At 41.7% G+C, this 18,747-nt stretch overlaps 1 protein-coding gene across 1 annotated transcript in view; it reads right to left on the reverse strand.

The window, feature by feature from the left end:
• Positions 1-18,747, reverse strand: part of npr2 (natriuretic peptide receptor 2) — a 44,881-nt gene that overhangs the window by 21,825 nt on the left and 4,309 nt on the right. The window contains exons 2-7 of the mRNA XM_068574716.1: positions 13,868-14,049; positions 12,066-12,179; positions 11,552-11,687; positions 10,568-10,662; positions 7,991-8,126; positions 6,092-6,176 (exon numbers count right to left, since the gene is read on the reverse strand). Coding sequence (XP_068430817.1) covers positions 6,092-6,176; positions 7,991-8,126; positions 10,568-10,662; positions 11,552-11,687; positions 12,066-12,179; positions 13,868-14,049 — 748 coding nt within the window. The remainder of the gene's footprint in view (positions 1-6,091; positions 6,177-7,990; positions 8,127-10,567; positions 10,663-11,551; positions 11,688-12,065; positions 12,180-13,867; positions 14,050-18,747) is intronic.

Here is an 18,747-nt window from a genome sequence, read left to right on the forward strand (position 1 = left end):
AATTGGGACGCCGGGGGCTCGAATCTCAACTCTGCGCCTGCAGCGCTGGTCTTAATAATTTCTCTTTTTGTTCAAACGCAATACGACATAAAAGAACAAAGATCCGTCAGATGCGAGGCGGTGGTCTGTTGACTCACGGTTTATGTTTTGAGGGGAAAAGTGCATGGCATTTAAAACAACACAGATTTCATCTGGCAAGTCACCTGAAACAAAGAGGGTAATTGCTGTATTTGTGCGGTAGCTCCACGGTCAGTGTGTTTATGCGTTGAGGGTTTGTGTGTTTGCATTTTTATTAGATCTTAACTTCACTGGGCCATATGCTCTACTTATTAAACTTTGATGAAGTGGAAAACTCAGTTTGTAGGTGTTTTTTTAATTTATTTTTTTGGTCCTGGACAAAGGGCTCTTTCTTTCAAACACATGCAACAACTTTACACTGTAAACAACCATAGTGGACTCCTCAGGTTTAAAATAGGTAACTTTATGTTGAAGAGAAATGTTGCTTAGAAGTCAAATCAACATTAAACTCGTCGCCAATTTTCATGCTTGAATAAATATGAGTTCAAATGAAACGATTCTCTCTGAGTGAAATGATGAGTTGATTCAATGACATGCAGAGAAATCCTATTTTCTTCATCTTTAAAATGAAGGTACTCTGATAACTCACAGATATTTCACTTTAAGAAAAGTGGAATAATAATGATGAGGATAATAATCCACTCACACATTTTTTTTTTAATAAAAACTCAGACTTAGTGCTGACGCTAACTCCCAACTTAAACACTGTAATTAACGCTTCCTTGAAAGTAACTGGACCAGTGAAACCAGTAAGACGAGTAAAATGCCCTTCTTTTGAGTCGTTTTGCTCAAATTTTAATTTTCACGATGGAGGAGAAAAACAAAGAACACAAACAAGTGTTGGGCTCACACACACTGTCCTTTTCCACGCGTGCGGTCAAACTAATTCTCATCAACACAGAGTCTGTAATGGCCGTTGCCTCAAAGATTAAACAAACAACAATGAAACAACTGTGTAACTCACACTGAAGTCGTAATTGAATCATGTTAAGACTTTGGCACTGAAAATACTGCAAGTGAATACTGGAAAGCATGAAGCAGTAAATCACAGTTTAGGCCACAGTAACATAAACCTTAAGAGACACTTTCAAAATGCTTTGCAGTGGCAGCGAGTCATAAGAAATGGAATGAGACACATTGATGTTTCGGTCTTTATGTCTCATAAAAGGCATTTCAACTGCGCTAATATGAAGATGTGAAGCGGCGCTTTGAATATATAACACACATGTCTGTGTTTTTTTGCGGATTGGAAATGTGTTTCTTAAATTAAAAGCAGCTAACAAGCGGCTAAGTTTGTTTGTGTTTTAACGTTAGCATTTTTCTTCCAGCAATTGCATCAAAAATGGTAAAAGCAGTGTTCATTTGTGAGGACAGTCTTCTTTGAACAAAACATGTACATATCATAAAAATGTGTTTGCTCCAGGGCAAATTTTCTGCCATAATCCAAAATGCAATGGAAAACATCCCATTGAAACCATCGCGATGCTAACTTCCTGTTAGACTAAACAATATGTCATCCCTGCAGCTCTGGTTGTTTTTTTTTTACAATATGCTGCATTTCATCTTAACGTATTACCTCGTCTAAGGGAGTTATGTTTTGCTGATTTGATTGTGTTTTTCAGCAGGAAAAACTACCGTTGCACGGGTGCAGCGTGGGGCAAAGGAAGAGCCCGTTACATTAACGGTTCAAAAACAGCCTTGTTGGAGGTCTGTGCTCTCTCAGGGCACTTACTCTGAGTGTTATTACAGCGTGTTAGGTTATAGGTCACGGCGTGTTAAATTAGATCCAATTATGTTTCTTTACCGTGGTAGCATTATAATGTTATGTTATGCCGTGTTAGGTCATGCTGTGTGGTAGGCTTACGTTGCGTTGTCTCGGGTTTGCTATGTTATGTTGAGTTGTGTTAATTCGAGGTTATGTTATGCGTCGGGTTAGTAAAAAAACAACAACAGTAAATCCATTTTGGCTGGTAACTCTGGTTCTATTTAGCCAAGTCAGGTTTTCCCCTAAATGGTGTGAAAGTGTTATGATATCCATCATCTGCCCAGTTTTTCCTAACTGGTGAATTGAATGAAGGGTGGCTGACTAAAAGTGGTGAAGGATAGAAACTGCTGTGGCAAACATCTTCCAACTGTCTGCACAGCTTAACCAGATTAATGAATCTGCTCGGTTTCATGTCAGTTTTATTTTTGACATGTTTTGAGTGTTATTCTTGTTCGTTTATTATCAGTCTGTCTGGCAAACACCGAGCACCACAGAGGGGACGTGGCTTCCCAGACCAGACTAAACTATTACTACAGAGTTCGAGAGATATTTTTTTTTGGTTGAGGGGGGGGGTGTCTTTTAGTTTAAAATACCTGAAATGAAAAACGAGCAGAGGCCATACATTCCAACCCAATCTAAAAGGTGTAAAACACTTCCAGATGGCTGCAGGAAATTATTGAAGCGTTCGCATATCACCGCATTTCAGCTTTTCCCCCGATACCAGTTGGCCCCAAAAGTGTGTTTTTCACCGGGGAAATCTGTGTCAGTCCTGAAACTTTCATCTCCAAATGCCGCAGGCCATGCCTACGTGCAAACCATTTTAAGGGCAGGAAACACCATTTAAACAGCGATGCCCTCCAGCTCCCATCCACCAGCACCACCCAAAAAAATAAAAAGGTATTTTTCTATTTAAGGAGCTTCGTTTAGAGACCTCTGGCAGCCAGAGGGGCAAAGTGTGGGGCTCCACACTGGGCCTATTGTTTCATAAGTCCCATATGTGAATACCTCTGCTGGACCAACCCCTCCATTAAAACAACAGAGCCACTGCTGCTCTGCTCAACATCCCCTCTCACCGCTGCTGCACACCAGACTCCAGCCTTTCTCGCTCAAGACCGACTGAGAGCTGCCGGGTTCAATCTACCGAGTGCTGCGAGGCGGTATGTTACGTTGCTGCATGAGAAGTAGTAACCAGTGGGCATTCTTTCATTTCGACAGCATTGCATGGATACATCGCGTGTTTTTGCAACAAAGCAATACAACGAAGCAGGCAATGTATTACGCAGGTTGCGTTTATTAAGTTGCATATTCACCAAATGTTACTGTGGTGCACATTTTAAACTGGCAATAGTTGCGAGTTGGACAATATCATGTCAGAGGAGCAACATATCACCAACCAGCCATCCATTTCTGATACAAAATACATCAATAAGTTCACAGTATTGGCCTGACTCGTTTTATTTGCACATTTAACCTTTTAAGTGAACTATATTTAGAGTTCCCATCACATCAGAGCATAAGATATGTATCTTTATTTAAAAAATAAAACAAATAAGGAGCAGCAAATATGAAATGGATAGAAACGATGATATCAAAACATTCCAATTAAAAATATAAAAAATGCATATCAATATAGCATTCTTATAAATTGCACATCATGTGAATAAACTCTGGGTTTTCAGCTGATTGATCTGAGAACAACTATTAACAGTGACAGAACGCTGAAACTAAAAATAGTTCAGTGGTGTTTTTACGGGTCAGAGAGTGAACATGGAGGCCTCTTAAAGACGGCGTAAACAGCTCTGCTGTCGGCCTCCATGTCCTCCATCAAAGCTCCACTGGTGTCTGCGAAAACAGGAAGGGATTCGTTAGCCTTTGGTGTCGAGCAGAACCGTCACAGAGACATTTCAAACCTTAACGTTTTACCGTTCACTGGAACAGGTGGTTTACATTTACAGTTTCATGGCCTTGTGGCGCTTGAAGTCTACTCAAAATCCAATAAACGAAAAAATATGTTTCGGCCTGTGAGCAATAGCTTTCCATACATAAAACTGTCATTCATGCAAATGAACTAAATCTATATATAGTTGGACCAGAGCGAATCTGTGGGTCAGGACCAAAGAGTTCTCCTGTTGGGTTCCCAAAACAAAAAAAGATACTTGTCGCCATAAGTTATCAAATGTTACACTTGGATCCAAGAAATTTTTAACAAAACCCCCCCAAAATAAGAAGAGCATAGATCAGAAAACCTACTGGCCAAGAGTCCGGGAACACTAGCTCGTTAGGAAGCCATGCTGAGCTCGCTGAACTGGGAGCTAGAAAAGAAACAGAGAAGAAGATGTTCACACAAAGAAATGCACACTCCGCCAATAATTAGTTATTTGATATTTAACAGGATCAACACAGATTCAGGTTCAGTGGATTTACCTCAGGCAGGAAGCTGCTCCTCCGTCTCTCCTCCATCATCCCTCTGATCAAAATCCATTCTGATTGGCTGGTGATTAACACTCGTTTGTGTTAATAGTCAGTATTGGAAAAGATTACCGCTTTGATTTGTAAGTTAGAGCTGAGAAGGGAAAAAATAAATCAGCTCTTCCTTTGAAATATTAGTTTATTAGTCGTGAACATGACGAACCGCTTATTTAAAGACACCTTTGAAGACGTGATGTAGGAAAACCAGAATTTCCTTTCATTTCATGCAGATTTCACTGATGCCTCACATTACCCAGAATGCAGCAATCCTTCCAGTAGCTTAATTTGCTGAGGGCATGCTTGATTAACTGCTTGTGTAATTAAATGAGGCTCAATCTAGTTCTCATCATGATTCCCATAAACAACATGGAGACGGTGCCGCTTGAGACCCGGCGACGGCTTCATTTGAATTTTCTTTTCACGGCGGAACGCAGCGCTCAACGCTACAGCCATGAGAAACGAGGCAGGCAATTATTTTAACAGAAAGACGCACAGCCGCTCGGGCGGGCGGGGGGGCGGAAAACATTGGCGCTTATTTAAACATCTACACACAATTACTGAGTTCCATTTATTTGAGCTCAACAAACTAGATCACATATGAAGTGTAGGATTTCTTTTAAAATGCCGCCTATGTTGTAATGTTGCTCATGTTATTTATCACAGTTCAGTTCTTGACGGATGATTTTTTGGGGGGATTCAACTGACGACGACCCTGTAAAACAACTCCATGTAGGACAAGTGGATGAAATCGTCTGATTTCAACCACACAATGTTTATTTTAAAGGCACAAAGGGTAGGATTTATCATTCAAACGTGGATCCCCAACCCCAAATGCACTACCGTTTTGGAACAAGCGTATTTCACATCACTATATTATACATTATGTCTTAGAAACATCCTACTCAGTGGGCCTTTGACTGTTCAGTAAGGTTTCATGCAAATACATTTTTTATGGAAGAACGACACTGAGGACACAACCTCAGTGTCTGAAGCCACGATCAAGAGAAGTCCTTTACATTTTTATATTCCCAAATCGCAAATTTGCCTCAAGGCCTTTGCAATCTATACAGCACAGGACATCTTAGACAGATAAGTGAGATCTCTTTCCCAAAATACTATAATTGTGAGAAATGGTAAGAAACCTCCAGTTCTTCTTGTCACTGTATACCAGGAACAGATCAGAAACACTCAACTCTACCGAACGCTAGAAGCAGTTGCTCTGCATTGGAAGCTTTCTTTCACAGAATTTTCAATTGTTGTAAAAACTACGATTCTTAGGACTCACACACACGCCCACACACACACACACACACACACACACACACACACACACACACACACACACACACAAAACATCGGCAGTGTGTGAATTATCCAAATAGTTTGCTCGGTTTGAATCCAGCACAGAGAGAAAACCTAACTTCGTGAACACCCTGATGATCATTTAGTGAGAATAGCTGCGAGCATTGTTCTCGGCCAGTATATGAGCTCACTTGGCAGCTTGAACACACTTCGCCGCTGCTTTTACGCCGCCACCTGCTGAGCTGTTGCTGTGGCAACATTTGAGTAAATACCACACTGGCACCTATAGCAGCAAGACCTATAAATTCTCTCTCTCTCTCTCTCTCTCTCTCTCTCTCTCTCTCTCTCTCTCTCTCTCTCTCTCTCTCTCTCTCTCTCTCTCTCTCTCCAAACAAAAAGAGGTGATCTCTGCATGTCTACTGTTCGAGCTAGAAGCAGCGCAGCAGGAAGCATCGGCTCGGTGCGATGAAGACTCACCTGTAAATGAGGAAACTGGAGATTCCAAAAATGATGAGCGCTAAGCCGGATCCCACAGCTACAATACCCAAAACTGGCAGATGACCTGGAAAACAGGAGTAGAATGTTGTCTCTCACATATTTAGCAGATGTCCACACTCACGTCTTTGAAAAGAGAGAAGAAGAAGAAGAAGAAGAAGAAGAAAAAAGAGCACTGTGCTGAAAAAGAAGCACAGCTGTGGCTTCCTGAAGTACAGCCAACAACAATTTCACACAGTTGCACAGCTCATGGCATTCCTGATATATATATATATATATATATTAAAGGCCTAATGGAGAGTAATTATAACACCTGCAGTACACCACAGGATATGATACTCATAATTAGATAATATATATCATTTCTTACACCTATCAACACTGTCCTTCGCTTCCATTTCACTGCATTCATGAAGATCTGTAACAAGCAATTACAGTCTATAGTAGTCAGCAGGTGCACTATGGTGTGATGTAAGGTTGTGTTCACGTCTTGTGTCGCTGTGTAAACTATACATTTTTGAAATAACATAAAAAGAATATAATTTTACTGAGATGACTTTACGCCACGCTAAAAAAGTTCTTCTGTGTTTGTGTTCTCTGACCGACAAACAGAGCAAAATCGCAACCACGAAAGGTAGTTCAACATTTTGGAATACACTTTGTTTGTTTCTTCCAAGATTGAGTTGAGAAGATTGATATCATTTGCAGTTTTTACACACCTGGCGCAAGGACACAATTCAACAAAATCCTGTTGTCATACAGCTTAACCTGCAGACTCAGATGCTTCTTGAATCTGTTGCTGTATTAAACCCATAGTTCACATTGTGAAATAACACCAAAACACAACAAAATGACTTGTGTAGGTTGAGTAAAAGCTCTTGATTTGGTTTTCAATAAGTAAGCTTGTTACATTATGTGTTTTAAAATGAGTCAAAGTTGACTTATGGTTTCACACGGGACCCGAATAGCGGCCTCCTGGGTGAAAGTCCTGTTTTTGTTTGAGTCCCCAATCCACCCGTCCTCCATGGCAGAGCATGGTTGCAAAATGATGTTTGCAATGCGTTAAAAACAAATGTAATCCGGGTAAAAAAAAATGTTTTCCCTCAACACCTAATCAACAATGCAGTTGCGTCGTACGAGGACACGATGTTTTAGGAGACCAGGCTGAGCCAGGAAACGTTCAGCCCAGCTGAGCAAAACGACTGCAGCACACTGGCCTTCTCCATGTCCACCCTCTGCGGATGAGACACTGCTGCATTGTGTGTCCGTATATGTTGTTAATCATTAATCCGTTTCCTTCAAATTCCCCCAACACTTCTCGTCATTGGTGCTGAAAGTGCCACTGGAATACGGCGACATCCAGGCTCTCAACTCTGATTTGAGTCTGATTTATCCCTCCTTCACATCAAAAAGACATTCATAACTGCAGCGGTTTTCCTCCTCACTTCACCATCTGTGACATTTCCCTCTGAAAGTGTCACTCTGTTCAAGCAACAAAGACAACTTCCCGGGATTATCTTTTACTCTTACGACACTTCTACATTTGCTCTTTCTTTCACTTTTTTGAGGGAGGGATGAAATTGAAGAAAACAACACATTTATTATCACACAGAATCGATGAACATATCCCAGGCCCTTTGGAGATGACGACGATAATACAAACAAAGCATTAGTGCACTGTAATATCCATCTGATGAGCGATTCAATCTCACTCTAAGTCAAGAGAAAACAAAAGAAAAATCGAACTTTCTTAGTCATAACTCTTTTTGTGCAATTTCCTGAAATCAGTGTGTCCATTAGTCAAGCAAACATAGCTTGTTTTGAGAGAATATTTTGCCTTAGACACTTTCCATCTGTAGGCAGATTTAACTGCTGACATACCATCATTGCAGGAGGGATCGTCTGTGGAAAACACACAAGGGGGGTTGTCCAGCGGCGGCCCCCCGTTGGGCCAGTGGATCTTCTCCGTCTGGGACCAAATGATGTCTTTGGCGGTGCCGTTGTAGTACGCAACCAGCTGCAGACACGGAGGGAAACGCTCATTTAAATGGGTGAAAATGAAATACTTGGAGCCTGTTCTACCGTTAGCTCACTTCACAGCAAGTTCCTAGAGAAATGTATTGTTAAGGAGAATAGTGATTACATTGTTTTTCATTTGCTGCGCAACCACGGAGAGAGTGCAGATGCCACCTCCAGGCTCGCGGCTGTGACAATAGTTACTTTTAAATAGAGGTTTTGTAAATGGAGACTCTCATCCAAACAATTAACGGGCCACAAGTCATTTCCAGTGGAAGCTGGTGACATGAAGCTACAAACTAGCGCCTGACCCTTGACGCCGCATGGCGCTACGATAAATCAAAGTTGAGCTTCAACTATACTCAGCACTCCAATGACGCTCAACCAATCTCATGGTTTTGTTTCACCCCTTTGGGTCCCCTTCTCTCTCCCCACCTCTACTTCAACTGAGCTTTACCAACGTCCTGAATAGCGTCCAACACGGTGTGTGCGTGAGCTTTTTGATGGCACAGCATCTGTCGTCCTGCGGTGAAACACGACTCCTGCGTTTCTAATCAGCTACTGGGATTGTGTTTATGTTAGAGCCCCATGCTCCCAGCGTGTTGCGTCGTCTCCGCCACGACCTTAAAGGCGGTCGAACCGACGCAGGGTCATCAAAGCAATGCAGAAAGTCACAGGTGAGGGGGCAGTGGGAGTGCCGTCTGAAATAGCAGCAGTATCTCAGTTCACTGGCCTGCAGCAATTCTTGTGTTCGCTCCTAAACCCTCTACTGCCTACAAGTCTGCAAGCTGTAAGAAACAGTGTGTGGTCTAATGCCCCGCTCACTCCAGAGCCTGGCTTTGAGCACGGAGGCATCGTTATGCTAAAACAGGAACATGCACATTGTGATCCAAAATACCATTATATGGTGTATTTAGTATATGCTGTAACATTCAAGGGAAACTCCAGCACCTGTTGTTTACAGGTTTTAAAGAGTATCAGATAGTTACAAAAACCCTTTTAGCAATCCAAAGGGAGCTGATGAATTGCCTCAGGTGATGTCACTTGAGTCAGTGTTGGTTGGTGCTGACTTCAAGATTGAACATTTTAAAAAAAGATCTGCAGGATGTGGGGTTAAAAAAAGTTACAACTATGTGTACACATGTTTGAAACACCTGTTTATCCATTGTGGATCAAAACCATATTTGAGTAATATTTTCTGACGGTAATCATAAAGTCAGAGTCATGTTCTCAGAGTTATTCCCATTTCACATGTTGATGATGCTGATAGCCCTGTCTGGTAAACAGCAATGTAAGTGACACATCGTGTGTTTTTTTGAATGTAATTGTTAACATTTGGTCCTCATATTGTATTTTATTATATTCAGTCGTCTGAGATTCTGAAAGCTGAAAGTGACATGTGATGTTTTCCGCCAGGCGGCCGGCTACCGGGGGTCAATCGGCCAAATAAATGGACCAATTAAAAGCCGAGGATAAATTAGACCACGCAGTCACGCTGACAGCCTCTGAGGACCGCTATGAAATTCTAACTGAAGTCTACAGCTAACCCACTTCTTCTCCCCTCGGAGGGAAAAACACACACACACACAGTGGGGCAGTTCACAACACTGTTTGCAGAGCGCAACATACTCAAATATTTTCATTGGACTGTGAGGGAAATTTGAGGTTTTATGCATCTTATCATTAGAGAGGTCCGGACCAACAGAATTTATCCCAGATAGTAGCACGCAAAGGTTTGCAAAGACAAGCAAAGGCTCAAACCAGCACTAGTATTGAAAACCTCGGAAGAGAAAGGGCATCATGGTAGTAACCAAGAAAGACCATGAAATGTAAGAAGCAGGCCGGCGGTCCTTATCAGCCCACTTCACGCCAACAGCAAGGCCTCGCCGACAAATCTGCTTACAAACTGCTGCAGCTCTCCGTGCCCCCGGGTGCATTGTTCCACTTTTCTGTCACTTCAGTCCAAATACAGGTTTGATAGCCAACTCGTGTAAATTGTACATCCTGTTCTATTAAAATACTGTTGTTGTTCTGCAAATTGTCAATGAATAGTCCTTCACTTATTGCATTTCATGAAATTGCAGTCCAATAAAAATGTTTTCAGAGATTGTGATCCATTTAGCTGATCCCTCGGGCCTTCATTCAACTTCAGCTAATATTTGTGTTTATATTGCAAGCCTTTTAACTTATTTACCTTGTCACTTTGAAATTAATTTGCTCCCGACATCAAATCTTCTGCCAAACCTCCTGTTTCATGTCAAATAAAACACCGCGGTAGAAAAAGCAAACTATAAACAACACATTGGAGCTACAACGAAGTAGTCCACACCCAAAGTGTCTGTCCAGTCGCCCACCTAACCCCCACATGGGACTCTGCTGCACATCACAGACACGCTAAACACGGCGTTACTTATCCACGGTAACAGGGAAAGTGCGACCTACCCCGTACTCTCCCGTCTCCTGGTCGGTCATCGCCCACAGGTTGACGTCTATGTCCCTGGCATTTTTGTCGTCTGTGTGCACAAGTCCCGTCACACCTATGAAGACAAACAATATCCCCATTAATGGTCCGATTCATCGTTATATACAGTATGGTCCTCATTACATCGGCTCCAATTCAAACTTGAATTCAATGTGCACACTGAGGGCTTTTTCTATGCCCTCAAGTGATCGCAGCATAGACTGAGCTTTGTTGTCAACCCTCGTCGGCTCAATTTTGACATTTAGTTAAAGATGACTCTGCAGCATCACTTCATCGCCTTTTTGTTGTGTGTCTTCTCGTTTCTTAACTACTGATCACGAGAGAAAAAAAATAGAAAAGAGTAGTAATGTGACCTCTAAGTAGAAAAAGAATACGCAAGCGCCGAGCCGGTAGTGGATAAAACAAACGCCCGGTAAACATTGTCAAAACATCTACACAACTTTCCATTATCATTTTCAACATTGGCCCCGTTTCCCTCTCTTTTTCCCCCCGTCCTGCTGAGCAAAACCCTCATCAACCCTTTTAATCTGAAGCAACAACATCCCATTGTTCTGCTTCTTCAAAATAACGTGAGCGCAGATCATCTGGCAGCCACCGAAATAAACAAGGAAATGTGTGAGCGCCCACATCAAGCATCGGATGGCCTGCTGACAGGAGTTCCTTGTGATAACGGTTCAATAACACTATCATTGTTGCGTTGAATTGTTATGTTTTAATACGGTTGAGGCTTCAATGGTGTTTCCCAATAAGCAGCCGGTCACTTGGACTCACCGCATGCTTATTGGAGAGCACCTTTCCCGGTTATCTGAGAGGCCGCCATGGCTTTATGCAAAATGATTCCTGCTTGTACAGATTTAGTTCATTTAGTTGGAATCAAATTGGCACATACAAAGTATATGTTCATGTACGAAGCAGTTCCTACGAGTTAAACCACAGTTTCTCACCCCAGAACTGGCGGTTCTGCATCCTCATGGTGATGTTGATGCCGTCGTTCTGGGCTCCGCCCTCCGCCAGCGTCTCCTCCAAGGCCATCGCGTACAGCACAAAGCCGTCATAGAAGCTGCCGGCAATGTAGTCCATCTGCGGGGACAGAGGCATCATTTTGATCAACCGGCAACAACTTTTTTAATACACAAGTTCTGATTAAGAAGAAATACAAAATGAATACATTTAGCCGGCTTCGATGAAAGTGCCAAATAGCAACAAACACAATCAATGATAATTCATTTATTGTCTAATGTGCTTTTGCAAAACTTCCCTACTTTGATAGCTGAGATGGAAGCAGTCGTAAAAACAAAGGTTATTAATAGCTAACGTCATTGTCAACATCATTAACGGCTGCCAGTTACACAGCACAGTGGGGATGTTTCCCTTTCTCTTTTTTTTTAATCTTATAAAAGATTAAAGAGATCGCGACGCTGTTGAGAAAGCAAACGGTTTTCAGAGGCTGTGACGTACCAGCGATGGTTCCAAATGCACACCGAAATCCCTCTGAGCTCTGGCGTGGAGTTTCCTCTGGAAGTCCTTGTACTCTGGATTGTCAGGAGGCCGGTACGTTATGACGAAAACGGACTGAGGGAGACACGGTTCAAGAGTTTGGGTGGAGAAATAAAGTATTCAGCCAAACACTTCAGTCCAAACATTTGCCTCGAGTGGCCTTTAAATCTGTCGGTAACTTCGTTGCTATCACAAAAACAAGTTTTCGACATTTGTAGGAATTCCTCTGGCTTCGCTCTCGGCAGGAAGAGCTAGATTGTTTTTCATGTCTCAACAGTCTTTGGGAACCGCCGCAAACTTCCACAAGCAATTAACACCATGGAGAAAACATATTGCCACATTGGGCCTTGTTATGGTTCGCAGACGACTTGACGCCTCGTGCGATCAGGAAGAAATAGGAGCCAAGATGTTGCTCTGCAGCCGAGGTTAGGAGCAGTTCATATTGAGAGCTTTTATTCCTAATCATGGTTTACACTCGTCATGGAATGTGTCTCCATTCGTAAGATTGCTTTCCTCTTGATGTAAATTCAATCTTTGTGAGCAGGCATAGGCATCATGACACAAACTGCCATATCCTGAATGTGTGGAAGCTGATTAAAGTAGCTGTTTGATGATGTTTTCCCCATAATATATGGAAAAATAAAGAAACCTTAGGCGCTATATTCCAATGTGTTTCCTGTCTAACTGGTTCAGTATTGCAACCCAGTCATAAGGAAGAATATCTTTTTTAACTTCAAATAAGTCTGCATCTTATTGAAATCTGTAAAAGTGTCCATGGTAAATAATTTCTTTCACATTCTCTAACTCAACAAATGACATTACATCTTTTACTTTGTTTGTTCCCTCATAACATATTTCAGAGGGACAAATATTAAGACTAAGAGGGTTCTCCAAGACTTAGGTATTCACCTTAGATCCCCTTTAAGTCCTGCATACATTAATGTTCCAACTTAATGCATTTTAAACACACATGTGCGGAGACCATTATGACAAAAGTGGCCGTTATTAATTTGATATTATGCAAGATTTATATTCATGAGGCCGCTCTCCGTCAAAACTTGTGTGAACACTAAACGAAAGAGAATTAAGAGAAGCCGGTGTGACATTAAAGGAGATAAATTAGACGAGCAACACATCTGAGCCCACTCTGTTATGTCTCAGTGCACTAATTTGTCGGGCTGAATGGCTTCCTGTGAACCCCCCACACATTAATTAATGTCAAGCCAGAATTTCCAGCCTTATTATGTTGGAAAGGATTGAGGGGGTCTTTTTACCGTTGGGAGACTCAATTTGCACACCCGATGGCATGAAGATGAAGCCGCCGAAGATCATCAGTTAGAGTGCACATACAGGTGTCATTACCATAAAAGCTTTTCTTGATTTTTGTTTTAAGGAAGTTCTCGGAACAGGTGATAATTTAATCAGAAACAATTGCTCCTGAGACCATTTTAACCAATTGTCAGCTGGGTTTGACGACTTAATCCTGTGTTATTCAGTAAGTAGGGCCTGTTAAATATTATGGGGTCCGGAGGGAAAAAAAATAACAGACCCAGAGAATGAAATACGCGTTGTCAGAGACATCCAACTCTCATGCCAAATGGTGGTTTTGGTCTTGTATTATTTCCTGCCTCCAATTACAAAACGGGTGAAACTATGACAGTCCACGTTCAATAAATCTACAAAGAATGTGAGCACGGCCTCAATTTCATCAGCAGATGAACAGTCGGTTGCTCCATCCTGTCGCTTGTGCAACGTACACGTACCTTAAAGACCTTGATGGGATCGGCCCAGTCGGGGTCGGAGTTCTGCCACGGTTTGCGATCCGCCAGGCTCTCCGCAAACACGTCCAGATAGAAAATGGCGTAGTTTTCTGGGTCCTGGATCTCCCTCTGAAACAGTTTCATGATGTTGAGGAAAGTGTCCAGGGGCCCGCAGATGTACACAACTGCAGAAGGAACGACAACGACAAAAACACGTTGGTTATCTTGAGCACTCACTCGTTTTTCTGAAATATTTCTTTTCAATAAACACAATCTTTGGATTTCGATTGTGATTTTTCTTCAGTCTTGTGCATTGCAACAGATTGTTTTGTCTTCTTTCGGATGCCCTCGAGATAGTCATCAAAACAAGTCCACTTGTATCGGACAGGGGTCAGTAAACAAAACGCTCAGGTCCTGATGCTCGACAAGATGGAGACTGTGCAGCGAAGCGAGTGAAAGTGTGGACACATTTCATTTTCTCTCAATACACAGCTCATGACCTCATCTACACCGCAGGGCTTGACACACTGTTCTGATTGTTGTCAACATCTGAATTTGTAAGCCATATTTGATTATTTTCACTGAAAACAAGCGGTAAGTAGGCACAAATAAATGCCAGATGTGAGAGACCGATCAGCATCTGCATAGCAGGCAAGAACCAGACAGACACAATAAGAGAGGCTGAAGAGCAGGAGGCGGGCTAATGGTTTGGACATCCACTAGTCTGGGGCTGAGTGGCCCACTGGAGCAGTGGGAGGAGCCAGTATCAGGTGGGCGGAGTTTTACTAGCCTCTTTTGCAAGTAGATACACTCCTTGCTTTGTCACTGTTTCGCCCCAAATCCCCAAATTTCCTTTCAGCTTGCTCTGCGTGTGTTGATGTGTTGAACCTGTGCTGAGTGAGTTTTAACATCCACAGTGAGCTGAGTAATCGCTAGCAATCCAGCTGACCAAAACTGCCTGTTTAATCCAGAGTTTTAGTGCCATATTTTTTTTTTTTAGTTACACATCCTGAAATCAACAGCATACCAAGACTGGAGGATAATGCATGTGGATGGAGAAATTAAATATTCACTCAGACATTTCAGTCTAAATATTTGCCTCGAGTGACCTTTGATTCTGTCTATGTGTTAATTCTGCTATCGCAAAAACAAGTTTTAGACCTTTGCTCTTTTCTCCACAAATATTTAAACTATCGCAATGTGTGATTTAAATAGAATAGGTCCGGCACAATCTTCTGCATCATGTGCAAAAAGGAAAAAAATAAAACATCTATCAGACGCAGCAAAGAAGCCAAAATCGAGCCAAAAATCCATCAAGATGAACGTTGGTTTACAGTAGACACAGACTACTAAAACTTTTCAACTGACACTATTGCTCCGACCATTTATTTGTTCCCTGATCCTAACACATTCATGATGATTGCAACCAAGACAACAGACATCCTACGACCTTAACAAAGTTCTTATTTTAACTCAAACCAAGATGTCTCCTGAACCCAAACAGTGTTTTTTTGTGCCGAAACTAACAGAAAACAGTGATGTCACTCTTTAGTGGCGTTTTAATATTGTGTCATCAGTTGTCATTGTGTCAACTTGTTGATTCAGTTTTTGGGATGTTCTAGTTTCTGTCACAATAGGAAAAGACATCTCATAAATATGTATTACAATCATTTGTATATAATAATATGCATACATGTTTTTTTGAATACTAAAATCTTGTATTCTTTGATTCAACAAAAGAAGCCAAAGTTCTCGAAGCAGCTATACAGAAATCTTACATTTTAGAGCCCACTGTTGTCAACTTTACATGACATTTTTGGAAACTGGGGACAACAGACTAATTTCAACAGACTTAAAAAAAGAAAGCCCTGAGTTTCAGCACCCCTGCCTCCACAAACAGGAAAAGAAAATTGGACATTTCAGCTCGGCGAGCAGGCAGACACGGTCTTGCTCAAGGCACCGCAGCAACACTTCATTATTTGCTGTTGCAGGGATCAAACTTGAGACCTCTGTTACCGCCTCTGACCGTGTGTCCACCCACTACGTTTCACCCTGCCACCTACGCCCTCCTTCTGTTGAGCCGTGAATAAGAAAACATAGCATTATTTCCACTCGCAGCGGCGTATGTACGATTGGCTGCTGCCAGCCGCCAGGCAGTCCTCCCAGTTAGCAGACATTTCCTCATGTGCGAGACCAAAGTCGGCTACTGCTTAGAACCCAACTCTCCTCTCTTCCAGCGCGGTTCACCATGCCAAGGAGTCCTGCTTTCTCCTGGACAGCTCCCAAAATAAATGTCCAGCACAGCCGGGGGGGAAAATGTCCTCCTGTGTTGTAGCAATAGCACAGTGTTTGGACCTGCCGAGCCTTTGCTTCACACAAAAGCACATTAAATTGTTTGGTACAAGTTGTTCCACTTCACAGACTCCTAGATGATAATCAGCCCTGCTCCTGCTCTCCGCACTGCAAACACAAAAGATCCTTATTGCATAATTTAGGCTGTTATCAAGTCCCATATTCATACTTTTATGAGCAATGTTTGTTTGAAGAACTTTACACAATCAAGTCTTTTTTGAGACTCCACTAAAGAGGCATGTTTTTGATACTGTTTGATATCGCAGGAAATCTCATAAACCTGTTGACATACTTCTTCAGTTGAGCCAAAGAACATGGAGTTTTATTTTCTACTACTTTAAAAAAAATAGTTGCATTCTGTACATCAAGTGACTTTTTGTCTTGTTGTGTATTTTGATGGACATTACATACACATCTTATATTGAAGTAACCCTATGAGTAACAGACATATCGATCGAGGGCTCTTTAAACTCTGGAGTGATTTCTCCTTCATCACAATGCAGCCCGCCATCTTTTGAGATAATGACGGTAGACAATTGTGCAAAGGAGAAGAAATTGATGAAAACATAAAGAATAATCTCACCTCATAAGTAGAATAACTCCTGACAGCTAAATGAAAGACCATATGACTTGTTAAGACTTGTATTTTGGGGGTAACTATGATGTGCGAGTGGTATTCTGGGGCTTTTTTTTTACACTGCGTTAATTAGCTTAGCGGCTAGCGGCCCTTTCCTTCCTGTTAGCTCTTCTTGCCGACTCTTACTGGGTTGCTCTTAAGCCAGCGCAGCTTCCCAATTGAACGCCGCAGCTGAATGTCAGCCTGCATACGCGTTTTAAGCCGGAACATTGTTGAAACAGAGCAGCTAATATTTGGAGCAAGAATAACAAGTAAGCATACAGACAAGTCCGTCTCTCTTCAAGCCGTTGTACACTATAAACACACACAGCTGGGACCGCAGGTATTTGTCACCAAAGTTGGCTCTCTGACCCACTAAGTTATACAGTGTGAAATGTACACAGTTGCTGGTTTGGTAAACAGACAACAGTCATGCAATAAGTCCTTCCTTTGTAGGCCTACAGGTCACAATGTCCATCTTTTAAACTACCCTCATTAACATCCCGCAGCAGCACAAACTACAGCCTCCAAACTAATTATTGGCCATGTTCAATACACACTTACATTGATGAACACTTTGAGAACAAATACAATTTAACATGGAAATAATGAAGTTGCTGAAGGGATTGTTTTCTTATATTAAGCCACATCAATTTGCAATATTTCTGGCTTGTTTGCAATAGAGAGAAGTGTATTGAAACAAGAGAAAAAAAAATAGATGAGGCTGAAATGATGTTTGATTGCATGAAGTTATTAAAACAGACTGATTTGCATTGGAAACGGCAGATTTTTCCACAACGTTTAATGAAAATTCACGCGAAAGACTCAAAAAGAAGAGCGAGAAATTTACATGCGAGTGCACAAAAAGGAAGCGGCAAAGCATTAAGTTGTAAAGTAGACAACTTAATGCTTTGCCTCTGTAATTGTCTGCGTCGACAATTTGGCAAAACCAAATCTGTGAAAGCAACGTTGAGATTATCTACCCGTCTGCCGTTGTTGCATCCTGTACATTCATTCCGCAGGAAACAGGATTCCTGAAATTACACAGAGGCGCTACCTGAGCCTCATTGTGAAGAGACACTATTTTCATCACTCACTGAGAGCTGCAAAATACTGGCACATGAACTTTAAAAAAGAAACTAATGTTTTCTTCCACTCGTGCAGCTGAATTCTTCCTCTCATGTGCCATTAATGGACTGAAAAGCATCAAGGTGAGAGTGTCACCGTGATGGCAATGTGATGGGAGCTGGAACATTCACAGTGGTCTGAGTACTGCTTTCATCTCATACTGCGTCCACAGCTAGGAGAGAGGCTAAAAATAAATAAATCAAAGTCAGAAACAATGTCCATATAGCTGACATCCGCAGAGTACAGGGCTGATAAATAGCAGTTTCAATGAAGTCTGTGAGAGTGTGAAGACTGGTCTCCGCCTCTGAGTGTTATGAAAATTAGATAATAATCAGATGGATTTTTAGATCAGCATAAAGGTTACCATCCTCTACAAAATGAGAACACTCTTTAGTCAAGTCGTAGATGGATTGTGGCATTAACTTCAACGGTGACTTTCTGAAATGTCAACTCTTTAGTGTTGACCATTTATATATATATATATTTATATATATGTACATATATGTACACATATGGCTGGGACTTGTCCCTCATCCATGTGTAGCTACATTGAAATAGTTATTAATTGCAGTAACAGTCATTTTAGTGCAAAAACATCCTCACAGTTTTTTTTGAAGTCCACTTGTTTAGCTATGCCAATGTCATTGTCAATGCTCATTTTGATTGTCCATATTATTGTCTCCATTTTTATGTCGCCATTTGTCTGGCCCTCTATCTGTATACCACAAAGCTTTGCTTGGCCTGAATGTCTTTAGCACCTCTCGAGGGCTCTAAAGGTTGACGACGT

Source organism: Clinocottus analis, unplaced genomic scaffold (assembly GCF_023055335.1).
Source record: "Clinocottus analis isolate CAN_PGR_092001 unplaced genomic scaffold, fCliAna1.0.p SCAF_13, whole genome shotgun sequence".
Lineage (NCBI taxonomy): Eukaryota > Metazoa > Chordata > Actinopteri > Perciformes > Cottidae > Clinocottus > Clinocottus analis.